At 37.8% G+C, this 16,527-nt stretch overlaps 1 protein-coding gene across 5 annotated transcripts in view; it reads right to left on the reverse strand.

Moving 5' to 3' along the window:
* shank3a (SH3 and multiple ankyrin repeat domains 3a) overlaps positions 1-16,527 on the reverse strand; it is a 462,280-nt gene that overhangs the window by 213,983 nt on the left and 231,770 nt on the right. The window contains exon 1 of one of the 5 annotated variants that reach the window (XM_067420068.1): positions 12,941-13,077. The exons of 3 other annotated variants lie outside the window; for them this stretch is intronic. In XM_067420068.1, coding sequence (XP_067276169.1) covers positions 12,941-13,024 — 84 coding nt within the window. In that variant the 5' untranslated portion in view covers positions 13,025-13,077. Of the gene's footprint in view, positions 1-12,940; positions 13,078-16,527 lie in introns of those variants that run through there. One more of the 5 variants, XM_067420070.1, reaches the window with a different exon arrangement.

The raw sequence follows: 16,527 nt of genomic DNA on the forward strand, positions 1-16,527 counted from the left end.
TGTGGCACCTCTCAGCTGTTATTCCACTCCATGATTCTTTAACAACATTCCACAATTCATTCACATTTCTTGGTTTTGCTTCAGAAACAGCATTTTTGATATCACCCCACAAGTTCTCAATTGGATTAAGGTCTGGAGATTGGGCTGGCCACTCCATAACATTAATTTTGTTGGTTTGGAACCAAGACTTTGCCCGTTTACTAGTGTGTTTTGGGTCATTGTCTTGTTGAAACAACCGTTTCAAGGGCATGTCCTCTTCAGCATAGGGCAACATGACCTCTTCAAGTATTTTAACATATGCAAACTGATCCATGATCCCTGGTATGCGATAAATAGGCCCAACACCATAGTAGGAGAAACATGCCCATATCATGATGCTTGCACCTCCATGCTTCACTGTCTTCACTGTGTACTGTGGCTTGAATTCAGAGTTTGGGGGTAGTCTCACAAACTGCCTGTGGCCCTTGCACCCAAAAATAACAATTTTACTCGCATCAGTCCACAAAATGTTCCTCCATTTCTCTTTAGGCCAGTTGAGGCCATCCTTAAAAAATATTCTTGTTTGCCGTAACCCGACCGACCCTGTCAATTTAGGGCCGACTCAAATTATTATTTTTTTTTCCTTTTAGTCCGACCGACTTGCCGGTTGTAAATTTGCATTAAGACCGACCAATTTCTTTTTTTACTCTTCAAACAACTAATACAAAAGTAATAAAATAATATGAAATATATTTTAGTAAGTATTATAAATATATAAACTGCCTGGGCCATACAAACGAAGGCTGCGTTCTTTCATTTATAGAAAAACCAGTGACGTCATCTATGTTTACACTATATTAACGGATGTCACACTATGGCCTGCACGTGCATTCGTTTCGGCTCATACTCTCATTCACTGTAACGTTAGACTATTAAAGCCCTGTTGGAGATTTCGCCGCATTGTGTGACAGGAGTCAGGACCATGGCATGGACACATTACACACACCAGGCAAGTGCACTGCAGAGGGGAGGGCTTTGGGGGTTCGAGCCCGTGCCCTTTTTGAAAATTAATCAAAAGTGCCTCTCTCAACATTCATCATTACTATATTGTGGCCAATAAAACAGAATTTGAATTATAATTAATATAACAACGTGTACAAAACAGTAACAAATGGCGGAAAAGCCATATTTATCTTGTCTCTGTCTATGGCGTTTAAATGAAGTCAAAAGTCGCGCGCACGAAAACCACGAGCACGCGAATAAACCCAAGCGCGCAAAACAGACCCACGAGAGGAAAATAGCAACGCGAGAGCGCATCTGTGCACCCGCGAGAGCGCATCTGTGCAGCCGCGAGCGCATTTGTACACCGCGAGCGCGCGAAACAGTATTTAGGGGCGGAAATGAATACTAGCGCAAGCCCCTGCTGCCTAGCGCGCACAACTGCAAATGAGCGCTCGCGTGACTACTCAACACTCGCTCGCTCCTCGAGTTGACTTTTGACACTTTGAGGGCGGGGCAATGACTTTTGTCTTCCCACCTGTGATTGGTCATTTGTTTAATCAGTTTCACTCTTGTTTAAACATGTAGCAGGACTAGGACAAGGCACGTTTTAAGGAACCATTATGTCGGACCCTGAGCAGGTAATTTAATTTTTAAGTCTTTGTGTTTCGAGTGCAATATATTCAATATATGAAATTGTATTGTACAATTTCAAAGGTATTTTGTTTACAATCATCTTGAATAGTTTGTATAGGACCTTAACACCAAAAAAGATAAGCTAATTTAAGATAAAGCTGACTAACCCATAAATGTAGGATGTTAAAGGTTAGTTTTGACCTACATTGAAAATATACAGTAAATAAATCATCGCTGAGTAGCATTTCTAGCTACTTAACAAAGCTAGTATGCTAATGTATAAACAAAGCAGCGTAAATGCAATCTTTGTGATTTATTTATCTGACACATGGTGCTGGGTGTTCCGCTTGTGCCCGTATAAGGTCAAAGAGCTCTTGCAAAGCCTGGGTGATACCACCCATTGGGCCACTGAATCTGCATTAACGACAACAGCTGGGGCAACAGCCTTAGTCCTAATGGGTTGTTATCATAGCTATCAAAATCCAGTGTTTTGTATTTTGCGTACGTGAGTTTTTGTTGTACATGTCTATAAAAAAAAAAAAAAAATTGTACTGTGCTTATTAATTGAGACTTCTTACAGCTCTTAGAGGTTGTTGGCCTTGTCTGTTTCGTTGCTTCTATTACTCTCCCCTTTTTTGTAAGTCGCTTTGGATAAAAGCGTCTGCTAAATGATTAAATGTAAATGTAAATGTAAATGATAGCAGGGGGTACTTGTATGTGACTGGACAGGGCCTCCAGAATATACAGCTCCTGACGACACAGAAACTCCAGATAATCTAAATCCAGTGGTATTGTGCTGAAGGCCTGTTGCAACTTGTGTAAAAGATTTGCCAAAAAGTGGTGTCTTAGCTATTGACAGAACAAAGAATAATTAATGAGATGTTAAGATACCATGTCACTTTTGTGATAAACACACTTCAAAAGTTGAAAGGGTTACATTATCTCTACTCATCCTTTGAGTCCAGGAAATTATTAAAAAAAATAGATAATGAGCATCAAAGTTTGATTTTACTTACTAATTTCCCTATTTCAAACATGGTCTTAGTAGTACATCTATCAAAATTATTTTCTTAATTGTTTGCATATAGGATGACAGAAAACATCAAAACGTCACTTTTTTTTTTCACACTTTTTACAGGGTCACATAGACCATCAGCAGAAAAACGCTTTCAGTGATGTAACCCTTAAGTTTCACTAATGCCGTTTGTAATGTGTTCTAATCATTTTATATACGGCATTACGATAATAGCAATAGGGCAATAGGGGTCGGTGCTGTGGTTTGAATAAATTACAAAGATTGCATTTACGCTGCTTTGTTTAGTACATTAGCATACTAGCTTTAAGTAGCTAGAAATGCTACTCAGCGATGATTTATTTACTGTATATTTTCAATGTAGGTCAAAACTAACCTTTAACATCCTACATTTATGGGTTAGCCAGCTTTATCTTAAATTAGCTTATCTTTTTTGGTGTTAAGGTCCTATACAAACTATTCAAGATGATTGTAAACAAAATACCTTCGAAATTGTACAATACAATTTCATATATTGAATATATTGCACTCGAAACACAAAGACTTAAAAATTAAATTACCTACTCAGGGTCCGACATAATGGTTCCTTAAAACGTGCCTTGTCCTAGTCCTGCTACATGTTTAAACAAGAGTAAAACTGATTAAACAAATGACCAATCACAGGTGGGAAGACAAAAGTCATTGCCCCACCCTCAAAGTGTCAAAAGTCAACTCGAGGAGCGAGCGAGTGTTGAGTAGTCACGCGAGCGCTCATTTGCAGTTGTGCGTGCTAGGCAGCAGGGGCTTGCGCTAGTATTCATTTCCGCCCCTAAATACTGTTTCGCGCGCTCGCGGTGTACAAATGTGCGCTCGTGGTGTACAAATGCGCTCGCGGCTGCACAGATGCGCTCTCGCGTTGCTATTTTCCTCTCGTGGGTCTGTTTTGCGCGCTTGGGTTTATTCGCGTGCTCGTGGTTTTCGTGCGCGCGACTTTTGACTTTATTTAAACGCCATATCTGTCAGTCTGAAATATCGTTGTCATAACGCGTTGCTATGGGTAGCGTGTGTTTTGCTCGACTACGCGCAGCGCGTGGTGGGAGCGGCGGCACTGGTTGTAACTTGAAAAATAATGCTTTATGTATGGTTCTGTCGATGGATACACGTGCTGGCTCCTCAGTGATAGGCTACACTACAACAGCGATAATAAAAGAAAAACGTGGGCAAAACGGTCTATCTTTGTAAACTGTGTTCAATGCATGCGAGTGCTGCCGTATGACCAGTCATTTTCGCCATCATCACCCATGGGTATATTATACCCATGCAGTATATTCGCCAGAAGACGTGAATGAGAACTCTGCAGTGTGAGAAGCTGTCTCTGTGCGCTCGTACGTCTGTCAGCGCGCAAATATTGAGTTATTTTAAGTCTTGCGCTTGAACGGACAAACTGACACAAAAAGTATGTCAACATGTCGATCTTGATGAGTATCCAAGCAGACATAGTCTGATGCCTTAAGTGAACTGTGTACAGTCGAAAAAGACGAGCATATCCCTGTATAAGGTCTTAAAGGGGCAGTAGCCTTTACTGCTGTTGTCTGTCAAACAAAAAGATAAGGACATCACTCACTGCTCTTTATTGAATAGCTTTTGTAATTTTAAAAAGAATTGATCTTTAATTTAAACAGTTACATGTGCAGTTATTTTACATTTGATTTATTTATTCAATTTCTCTACCTAAAAACTTATGTTAGACCTACCTGAAAAAATCTGAAAAGCATTGTTTATTTTATTAGTATCTTTGCTCAATAGTATTTATTTGTGCTGCTGCTTGTATTTAAGTTTTTTGTTCTTATTTCCTTTATTTTTATTTGACAGTAGTTCTTTCTTTCCCTGAGCATGGCAAATAACAAGACACCCGCTTTTCTAGACACCCGAAGCGCTTTACATATAGAAGGGGGGAATCTCCTCAGCCACCACCACCAAATACCGTACTGAAACCGTGAACCTGAAACCATGAACCTAAAACCGTGATACAAACCGAGCCGTGAGCAATTACACCCCAAGTGTAACATATGTATGGGGGTGTCACAAAATTAGAACATTTTCAAAGGGTGCCATGACTGAAAAAAGGTTGGGAAACACTGATTTAGTGAATGGCTGTGGCTCGACAGCAGGAAAAAACAATCCAAACAATAACGTTTTTTTAACCTTTTTCATCATTAATGTTAATCAAATCTATTATTCTAAATGTAGGCTGCCAAGAAGGAGGAAAGATGGGCAGTGTCTCTTTAAATAAACTGAGAGACAATACATATTACAAAAAATTTAACGTCTGAAAAAAATGGTCTGCCATTGTCTGTGATGTTTGTTTACTGTAATATTTACCAGTAAAGAGTAGGTTATAGCTACTTAATTTAATTCATTAAAAAAAAAATCTTTTTAATATTCAAATACACTAGTCTATATCACCAGATGCGTTGGTTTAGCAACAAGTGCAAGCCACTTCAGAGACACAGAGTTGCGTGTTCTAAGTTAACACAATCGAGCGTAAAAATACGAATACATATACATATCATATACAATACATATCACTGGAAAATACTAAAACGGGAAGATAGCGGGAAAAGAGCTAAAATACGTGAGAAACCCAGGAAAAAAGGGAGGGTTGACAGCTATGAGTCAATGACAGCTAGCGGTGGTAGGAACCTTTTCTTAATGAATGTACCTGAAATTTATGCAATAAACATGTTTTTGACAAATATTTCAATTTGTTTGTGGTCTATATAGCCTGCAATTAGCCTATGAGCCCGAAGGCACGGCTTGAAGACCCAGTCAGTTTAAATTCATACCTACGTAATCACCATCACCAAAAATGTACTTTTTTTTTTTACATTAAAATTTGAAAAAAAAAAATGTTTTACCTACCTACCGACCCTTTTTTAATTTTTTTTTACTGTTACTGCAAACCAAAATATTTTTAAGGATGGCCTGATGTGTTCTTTGGCAAATTGTAACCTCTTCTGCACATGCCTTTTTTTTAACAGAGGGACTTTGCGGGGGATTCTTGAAAATAGATTAGCTTCACACAGACGTCTTCTAACTGTCACAGTACTTACAGGTAACTCCAGACTGTCTTTGATCATCCTGGAGGTGATCATTGGCTGAGCCTTTGCCATTCTGGTTATTCTTCTATCCATTTTGATGGTTGTCTTCTGTTTTCTTCCACGTCTCTCTGGTTTTGCTCTCCATTTTAAGGCATTGGAGATCATTTTAGCTGAACAGCCTATCATTTTTTGCAACTTTTTATAGGTTTTCCCCTCTCTAATCAACTTTTTAATCAAAGTACACTGTTCTTCTGAACAATGTCTTGAACGACCCATTTTCCTCAGCTTTCAAATGCATGTTCAACAAGTGTTGGCTTCATCCTTAAATAGGGGCCACCTGATTCACACCTGTTTCTTCACAAAATTGATGACCTCAGTGATTGAATGCCACACTGCTATTTTTTTGAACACACCCCTTTCAACTAATTCAACTAATTGCCCAATTGCACAGCCTTAAGAGCGTGCATATCATGAATGCTGGGTCTCATTTGTTTTCTGAGAATCTACTGAACCTACTGGTAACTTGTTTGCCACGTAGCAATAAAAAATATACTAAAAACCTTGATTATTCTGGTTAGTCACATTGTACTGCTATTATTTTGAACAAGACTGTATATATATATATATATATATATATATATATATATATATATATATATATATATATATATATATATATATATATATATATATATATATATATATATATATTATACCACTTCCACGCCCATCTACCACTGTCCACAATATTGTACATTTTCCTATTATAAACTAATTTTACTCATGATACAGATAATGTGATGTTAAATGTACCATGGTGTAACATATAATGGTGTTAACATTATCATCAGTACCTATAATAGACCTGATCATATTATTCACCATATTACTCAGAAAATGCACTAGGAATATGTAGTTTGGATAAATGCATCTGCTAAATGAATGTGAATACTCTTAAAAAACACATAATACCCCATATAGCCCGCAGAATTTATAATATATCCAACAATGGAAACACAGCACATTTGACAATTGTATAACATACTAACCCACTACTATTTGTAAAATATTCAGCATTAGCATATCATTCCTATCACTGCCGACACATTCCATAACAATCCTTCACGAATCTGCTAACACATCTGATAGTATCTTCCCATGATGGGTAGCTCATAATGCATGCAATTTGGACTAACAGCACACATAAGGAAACTGACTGGCGGCACACTGGTGGTAATGTGACATGCCCGTTATACTGACCGAGAGACTGGCAGGCCAGTGGTGAGTTGTCAGTTCCTCATTGCACAGTGAGTTAGTGTTGAGTTATTGCTCCGCTTTCCAGCAGAGCGTCTCACTTCACGCCTGACAGACGGCTGCTTGGGAGATCCATTTGTCTTAATGGGACTTCAGGAGTGAGTCCTCTTGGTAACAAAAATGGTGACAAACTTACAATCTCTCTCTCAGATGCCATAAAATCTGTCTCGCTGTCCACAGGTGAGAAGAAGAGCAGTTTAAGCTCTCATAGGTGCAGTTTATGGATGAACAACTGGCCCATTAACCTCTGACATGGTGCACTGAGAAAGAAAGATAGTGCTCTTGTGTATATGTTTGAGTCTATTGAATAAGAAACTACAGGGATGATGCTTAAAGAGAAAGTTCACCTGAAAATAAACATTCTGTCATAATTTACTCATCCGTATGTTTTTCCAAACCTCTATGATTTTCTTGAAATACAAAAGGGGAAAGTCTGAACACAGTATTGATCACCGGCCGAAGCTTTCAAACTTAAAAAAGACCATAGAAATATCATGAAGCTAGACCTTTTGTACACTATATTCAAAATCTTTTGATGGCCTATGATAACATTTTCGGAAACGGTTGACAAACCAACATGGTGAACAAGTTCTAATGCATAAATAACTGCTGTATTCCCCAGTTCATCTCAGCACAGCCTACATGACCTTAATTTACAACAGTGAGTTGCACATCAGTTCTTACAATCTAAAAGAGAGAGAGAAGGACAATGTGTGTATACATGTGATGTATTTTTGGCTAAAGATATACAAGCAGCAGCCATAAGGGGGGAAATATGTTGTTTGTCTGAGGACACTGTTAGTTATACAATCATCATTGAAGACTTTGGTGGGTGATCTCAGAAAAAAATGAAATATGAAAATTTCTCTCAGCATGAGACTGTAAAGAACATATCGTGGATATGTGACAGACACACAGACAAACAAACAGACAAACAAACAGACAGACAGACAGACAGACAGACATATAGATAGATAGATAGATAGACAGACAAACAAACAGAGAGAGAGAGAGAGAGAGAGAGAGAGAGAGAGAGAGAGAGAGAGAGAGAGAGAGAGAGAGAGAGAGAGAGAGAGAGAGAGAGAGAGAGAGAGAGAGAGAGAGAGATAGATAGATAGATAGATAGATAGATAGATAGATAGATAGATAGATAGATAGATAGATAGATAGATAGATAGATAGATAGATAGATAGATAGATAGATAGATAGATAGATAGATATTTGAGGTTGTATAATGGATGCTTTATAGAGTAACTGTTGTGGATATATCGATGTGCACCAGTGTATGAGTGATTCTAAACTACTTCTGACGAAATCAAGCTGTGTGTGTGTGTGTGTGTGTGTGTGTGTGTGTGTGTGTGTGTGTGTGTGTGTGTGTGTGTGTGTGTGTGTGAGTGTGTGTGTGTGTGTGTGTGTGTGTGTGTGTGTGTGTGTGTGTGTGTGTGTGTGTGTGTGTGTGAGAGAGAGTTATGAGCAGCTGATGTGTAAGTACTTTGTGGCTGTACTGGATCTCGCTCTGGTTTAATTAGGTCGTGTAATGGTCAGCCTCAGGGCAGGGCCGATAAAAGAGTCCCGGGACAGTTCAGTGGATGGAATGCTATTCGCAGCGTTATGCACTCTCCAATCTCACATGCATGGTACTGAAAAAAACATTCCAAAATAATTCATCAGAATATTCACCAGTATATAACCTCTAATATATAACATGAATATGTAACCTCTCTTGTCATTTCAAAAACCTCCCTTATAAATAAGTAAGTAGCCATTTAGCAGATGATTTAATTCAAGCTGGCGTATAACAGGGTCAGTTATCTTGGAATAACCTAAGTGTCTTGCTCAAGGGCTCAATTCTGGCACTAACCATCAACCTTTTAGTATTAGCCACCACATGACTATAAGACCACAGGAAAACAATCAAAAACTCAAAACAAAATTAGTCAATGATCAGAACCCATCAGACAAACTATGGTATATCACAGTGGGATGTACAGAACATCACTGGATGAGGTCACAGCTGGAAGATATGGAGCCAACTCGTTCATGCTTAGTTAGTTTTTACTCATGCTCTTGTGTGGAGTAGATATACTGAGCTTGAGTTAACACACTAAGACATGCATATATAGAGACACATATTACTCTACAGCTTCACAGCTGTAAAAAAAGATCACAGCTGTTCTTCTATGACAGCAGGACTTAAATGAGCACAAATGGAGACTTTTGTGAAAAGCAACTGCTTCTCAAATTAAACAGTATGACCCATCTAGAGCTCGCAATTCAAGCTAAACTCTTGCTTGTTAGTTGTCCATGACTTTAGTTGTTTCAATCTTTAAACCTTTGCGATCATGTCAAAAGTTTCATTACAATTTAAAAATAAAAAATGAATACATATGGATTTTTAGCAAGGATGCATTAAATTGATCAACGTCAGTGGCAGTAAAAACCTACAAAAGATTTCTATTTCATAGTTTCCACAAAAACTGTTTCAATAATGATAATAATAATAAGAAATATTTCTTGGGTACCAAATCAGATCAGCATATTAGAATGATTTCTGAAGGATCATGTGAAAGATGCTGAAAACTTTGCTTTGCCATCACTAGAATTAATTATTTTTTAAACTGCATTCAAATAGAAAACAGATATTTTAAATTATAATATTTCAAAATATTAAATAAATTACAATAAATGTGGCCTTTTTGAGCATAAAAGACTTCTTGTGTGTGTGTGTGTGTGCCCTTGTTTATATTACATTGTGGGGACCAAATGTCCCCATAAGAATAGTAAAACCTGAGAACACCTACATTGTGAGGACCAGCCAGTAGTCCCCACAGTGGAATAGGGATTCATTAACATAGGTTTAGGTAGGTTTAGGGGCAGTGTAGGGGGATATAATGTACAGTTTGTACGATATAAAAACCACCATTACGTCTATGGAGAGTCCACCACAAAAATAGTAAACCAGACGTGTATGTGTGTGTGTGTGTGTGTGTGTGTGTGTGTGTGTGTGTGTGTGTGTGTGTGTGTGTGTGTGTTTCCCAAATGTGTTATTGTAAACCAATCAATTACAGTACACCAGCCTTTCAATGTAGTCAACAATGTGATCCCATCACCCAAATATGAGCTGTAAAGGGGATCTAAGGACTGTATAACAAGAGTAGGAAGAAGGTCATATTCACCTCATGTGCTCTCAAGAATCCCTAAAGTACAGTCTCCCAAATATTCCAGTACTGTTTTCCCAAACTTGTCATCCCCGTGACTGACTACACCTCCACATTCTGTCTGATCGTGCTGTCGAGCAAACGGCTGCCACTCAGAGCCCTCGTTAAATCTCCCATCAGTCACTTCACAGGATCAAGAGATTACGCATCACAGCCAGTGTCATCTCCGTCAAGACCGCGGATCAGCACGCTGTCAAATCCATGTACAGGTACAACACAATTCGAGCATGGCATTTGAAGGAGGAGCAAGAAAGAGTCAAAATGGGGGAATACACTGAAAATGCTTCATGAGGTAAACATCAACGCTTGAATTGTTCATGTTCACACCTCTTTTTACTCTTTTATCAGCGTGTGTTCGGTGCAGCCTAGAATGTCAAAACAGCAGAGGAACTCGAATGTGAGACTGTGTGTGTGTGTGTGTAGGTTTCTGGAACTTCTTTCTGAAGAAAAACATGGTTGGTCTTTGCCTCCAGTCAGCTTAAGCTCAACAGTAAGGATGGTCAATGTGCTGCAGGCAATGTGAGTTTAAGGCCTGTTGATAAAAATTGTCCTATATTGTGTTCAGTGATCATATACACTGAGGTATTTATATAATGCAAACATTTGAATTTGTGATACATCCAAATGTATTTGCAGGGACGCACCAATATATATATATATATATATATATATATATATATATATATATATATATATATATATATATATATGTATATATATATATATAAATATAAACTAATTCTGGCCAATATGCTGCGCTGTATTGTTATTGTTTACTTAAAACTAAAACTATAAAAGTGTTTTAATTAATAAAATTACCAGCAACTAGCCGAAATAAATATATTTAAGCTAAAATGCTAAAATGACTCTCAAAAAATAAAAAATAAAAATAATAATAATAATAATAATATATATATATATATATATATATATATATATATATATATATATATATATATATATATATATATATAATTTTTTTTAAATGAAAGCTAAAAACAAAAATATAAAAAACTAATATAATTAAGAATAAAAATGACAAACACAGAATATAAATTAGAATATAAAAACTTTTTTATATAAAAATGTATGCAACATTTATTATATTATTTATATGTATCCATATAAATAATAAATACTATTATAGTATATACTGATAATTATCATGTTATGACAGATAACTAACTATTATAAATGCACAGATGCAAAATGTACCTGCCGATACAATTTGATTTTGTTCTGGTAAATTACTGATGTAATAACTAATTAACTAATTAAGTAATAACTTTTTTTTCCAGATATAATACATCTGAGAGAAATAATAAAACACTCAGAGAAAAACTTTGTATAACTCATAAAGGAAGTTTTCATAAACTCTTATATTCATGGCAAGTTTATTCAAACATAATTAACAGTAAATAAGCTCCTCTCTATCGTTTTGTATGGCTAACTAACAAAATGTGAACATTGGATATCTTTCCTGAGGTAAATGCAGCGTTAGGTGACATATGGTCACAATCTGTTTATTGATGTCTTTCCGTGGTTGGAACAGATTGAGTGATTACGCTCTGTAAGGTGTACTGTATCTTTTGTGCTCATGCATGTATTTTTCGCGCTTTACCTATTAAATAGGAAGAAAACACTCGCTTGAACGCTTGAACTGAGGCGCTACAGTGATCTGTCACAACACATTAAAAAGCGCCAGAATTTCATGATAAAATGGACAGAATTTGAAAGCTGAGACTTTGTTCCTTATCACAAGTAACAAAGCACAAAGCTCTTTGAGATTATCGGATGGGGGGCGTGCTACAAATATTGTTTGGTGTGAGGAAAAAGCATGGATCTGATCACCCCGGCCCAACTGACAACCCTGGTGATTATATGGTCAAATAGAGCCTCCTTTAACATTTGTTTTTTTACTGTAAAAGTTTAATTGCTGCGTTAACTTTGACAATAATGAATTCAACACAAAGAGAGATTTTCTTCACACAGAGTATGATTTGCAGTTTGATTAAATGGCCCCATTGGCTTATAATGCATCCCTACTAATTATTTAATATTAAATGTTCTGTGACTAAATAAATAAAATACTAAAATAAATCTTAAATACATTTGGCATCACTACATTAAAATGTACAAAATTAAAAAGGATATTTGCTAAAATAGCGGCTAAAAATGAATATCAGTTCATTTCATAAGTTCAAAAAGCAATATGTATATATTACGTATCCCTAATTTGAACCAATAGTTGAGCTCTATTGAACCAGTCTGATGAGAAACTGTAAATTGGTAGCAGCAAATATATTAAAATGAAGTATATTACAAAACTGAATTGGATTTGTTAACACAATCTCACTAGACTAGATTAAGATTATTTTATGAACCAGCAGTTATATTTCACACACTGTGTATGAATTTACTCTCAAGTTACAGCACAGCTTTTTGTAATGAAACCTTGCCATTAAATGAACAATTACAGCATATAAAAATCCTTATTGTTGAGCCAGTTCTGTCCATCTGTCCCTGTAACAAACTGTCTCACACATTCAAAGGGAAGTTACTCTGCAATAAAGCCACATACACAGTCTGATGGAATGCACTGCAACAAACACACGCTCTTGCACAAGACAGACGAGGAGAGACAGACACGTAGAGAAGTGTCAGAGAGAGAACGGGATACCTTACTGTTGATTTTGGACTTCTTGGCGTTTTTGCGCGGCTTCCTCCGCTCTCTGCCGTCTCTCCGTCCCAGCGCTCCCCCCATCTCCTCTCATCACACACTCATCCGCCACATGCCCTCTCACCTATCACCCTGTCTTCTCCTCCTCGTCCTCTCTCTCTCTCCACACACACTCACGTCTCGCCGGAGCGCCGCCCGCTCACACTCTCTCACATGCGCGCACACACGCTAGCGTCCGGCGTGTGATGAAGGGGTGATTTTGCTGGATGCAGAGGGAGGGAGGGTGAGGGAGGGAGAAGAGAAGACAAGGAGGAAGAGAGGGAAATGTGGCGGTAGTTTTGAGGAAGGGAGGGGGAGACGATTTGGGGTTGAGCCAGTAAGGAAAAAGCTCACACTTACTCATTCACACTCATTCGTTCACGCTGACAGTGTGTGTCCCGTAGACAGCAGTGATAAAACGGCTCCACGTTCTGACAACACACACATACACACACTATGCAGCCGAATGCAGCATGCTCATTGACCAGAACAGATACGACTGCGACTTTGTAAAGCTCCTCCTCTTGCTTGCAGTGATTGGTTGGAGGCAAACCAACCATGTGGTATGCCTCTCTCTCTCTCTCTCTCTCTCTCTCTCTCTGATGTCTGAGGCAGGACTTGTGGTTGGTTGGTTGATTAAATGATTGTGTATTTAGACTGCTTGGAGACAGACCGATATATCGGCTAGGATGTCTACATGCTGGAGAGAACCCTGATGGTGCGTTGATGGATATGAATAGGCACGATGCATTTTAAAGTCATCATGAAACAGAAGTTGCAATAGTCTCTTCTTCCCTATTGTGACATATATGCGAGTCGAACGGCTTCTCGGACAAACAAAAAATGTTGGGCGGTACTTGAGTGTGTCCATGGGGGATTGATTGGATGGTCGGATCATTATGGTTTGCTATTGCTGCGATCTCATGTGAGTGACAGATTGTCCTGCCCTCATGCAAGTAAATAATGAAAGATTATGAATAATAACTATGTGAACAGATCAATAATTTAAAATAAATACTGAAATATTCCATAAAAAATAAGAATTGTCCATTTTGATTTCACAGTGACTTTAAGGGTGCAGAAAAAGACACTTCGGATTTTCAAAAGCATATCTACGTAAACCATCCTCTCCGAAATTCTCATACTCAATGGATTTTGACCGATCTTGACACACTAGTCAAGACCACTGCAGTGGTAAAAAATTGTAGCAATAGAATGAACTTGTACATGGTCAGGCGTTTGATGCAGTCTGCTTTTCTGTGAGGAAGGCTTAAAAAGTCCAAATACAAGCAGAGAGAGAGAGAGAGAGAGAGAGAGAGAGAGAGAGAGAGAGAGAGAGAGAGAGAGAGAGAGAGAGAGAGAGAGAGAGAGAGAGAGAGAGAGAGAGAGAGAGAGAGAGAGAGAGAGAGAGAGAGAGAGAGAGAGAGAGAGAGAGATTTGTGAACAGGATTTGTTTTCTCTTCAAATCCTGTATGAATGAATCTATTTATGAACGGACAAGTGTGCATGAGACACTTCTGAAATGAACTATAACTATAATTCTGTATATAAAAACTTTATATACGGTTCACTTTCAGATTGTTACACACAGAGCCGATCCTGAACTCCCTGGGACCCTAAGCAAAATTCTGCTAAGGGGCCCTCCTACCTGACCCGTAAGCTATTTAAACCATTTGCCATTGCCATGCAGTTACACCTGACACCTTAGTGCTCCCAATACAATCCTCCCTCCTTTGAACAAAACAATCAAAGAATGAGGTTCAAACAAACAATATTTATTAAAGAGTATTTTCTATATAATCTTAAGATAGTACTTGCTGAAGAAGACGGCTTTACTATTGGTGAATCAGGCTGTACTGGGTCTGTGCTAGTACTGGCTGAGGCTGGATGTGGATCATCTGGGTCTGTGCTAGTACTGGCTGAGGCTGGATGTGGATCATCTGGGTCTGTGCTTGTACTGGCAGATGATCCAGCATCTCCTCTACGTACAAACTTAAGCATAGCACCTGCAAATTATAGATAAAACAATTTATAAGCAGCATCAGACCCATTCAAACTGGCTCCCCCAGATTTCCTTTTATACATTTTCAAATATAAAATACTATTTATAGTATGGCTTGGCTCTTGTAATGTTTAACAAACTAGTGATTCAGATATCAACAATCTCTATGAGTGAGGACATCATTGTTGATATCAAGAATTCACTTTTGTACAAGTGAACATGTAAACCCTGATATCAAAAAGACATTGTTACTAGTAAAAATTCCATACCTTATATCAAGAATTCACAATGTAAACAGTGCACATTTATTTTTTGACATTAAAAATGTGAATAAATTGTGAATAAATAAAAAGTAAAATGGCTTGCCATAGGATGCTACTGTGTTTTATATTATGCATGTTAAAGCAATATTTGATATTATTTACTGAGGGATGTGCATCCATATTGACCAGTATGTTCAGCTAATTAATATCAACATTTTAAATTCAATATAGCCTATAAATCAATAGTCAATCAATGTCAAAATGTCCATCTTGCATAATTTGTGTATTAGTATTATATAAGAGTTTTAACTAAACATTGACTAAGACTATAATCATTGTCTTGTTTTAAAAGTATGTAGCCTATGTGCACTTATGATGAGGAGGAGGACCATCACACCCATATATTGTTCTGTCGGTCTGGTATCCACACAGATATTTCTGCTGGAAAATACACGTTTCGTGCACGAGCATATGAACGCGTGTTCATGCGCGACGTGGATCTTTTCCGAGCTGCAGTAAACAAACACTGTTGCCGTTTATCAAAAAAAATAAATAAATAAATAACTTCAATAATTTTAAATTTCAGGCACAAAGACAGAACACAGCCCTGAAAGCGGCTGGCATTAGCTAGCTAGACCAAGAGATGCATAGCTTGCCTGTCTAGCTTAGCAAGACAACAGAAGAGATGCACATCAACTTAACTTTAGGGTACTGTTATTTGCTGACATCAAACTTGGAGAGGTGAGAACACAAGTTTACCTGTTTGCTGTTCCTGCAATTCACTCTCATGGTGTTTTTTCCCCCTCTTTTCATGGCCAGAAGGATAATTCCGCATAATTTTATCATCAGTGTTTAACATTGATTGACGAGCTTTGACACGAGGGGGAGGCGGGGCCTAGAGTAAATTGCGGGGCCCTGCACAGCTTGTGTAGTGAGCGTATAGGGCTGTTCGGCTCTGGTTACACACTTCAAGAAAGGTAATTTTCAAAAATCCATAATAGTGGCATTTTTTTTTAAACCCATTATTTATAAATGTATTATGTCATTCATAATACTTTATGGGATTTAAGTTATTTTTCTCAATAAAGCCATTATGTACAAAGTCTTCTACAAAGTTGGTTTGATTCAGTTCATTATTTCTAAGGGTGCGTTCACACTTGTCATGTTTGGTTCGATTAAAACGAACCCTGGTGCGATTGCTCGTTTCGTGCGGTTCATTTGAACATATGTGAACACACCAAACAAGTGGACCGAGACCGCTAAAAAGATGGGTCTCGGTCCGC

This window comes from Pseudorasbora parva, chromosome 16 (genome assembly GCF_024679245.1).
Source record: "Pseudorasbora parva isolate DD20220531a chromosome 16, ASM2467924v1, whole genome shotgun sequence".
NCBI lineage: Eukaryota > Metazoa > Chordata > Actinopteri > Cypriniformes > Gobionidae > Pseudorasbora > Pseudorasbora parva.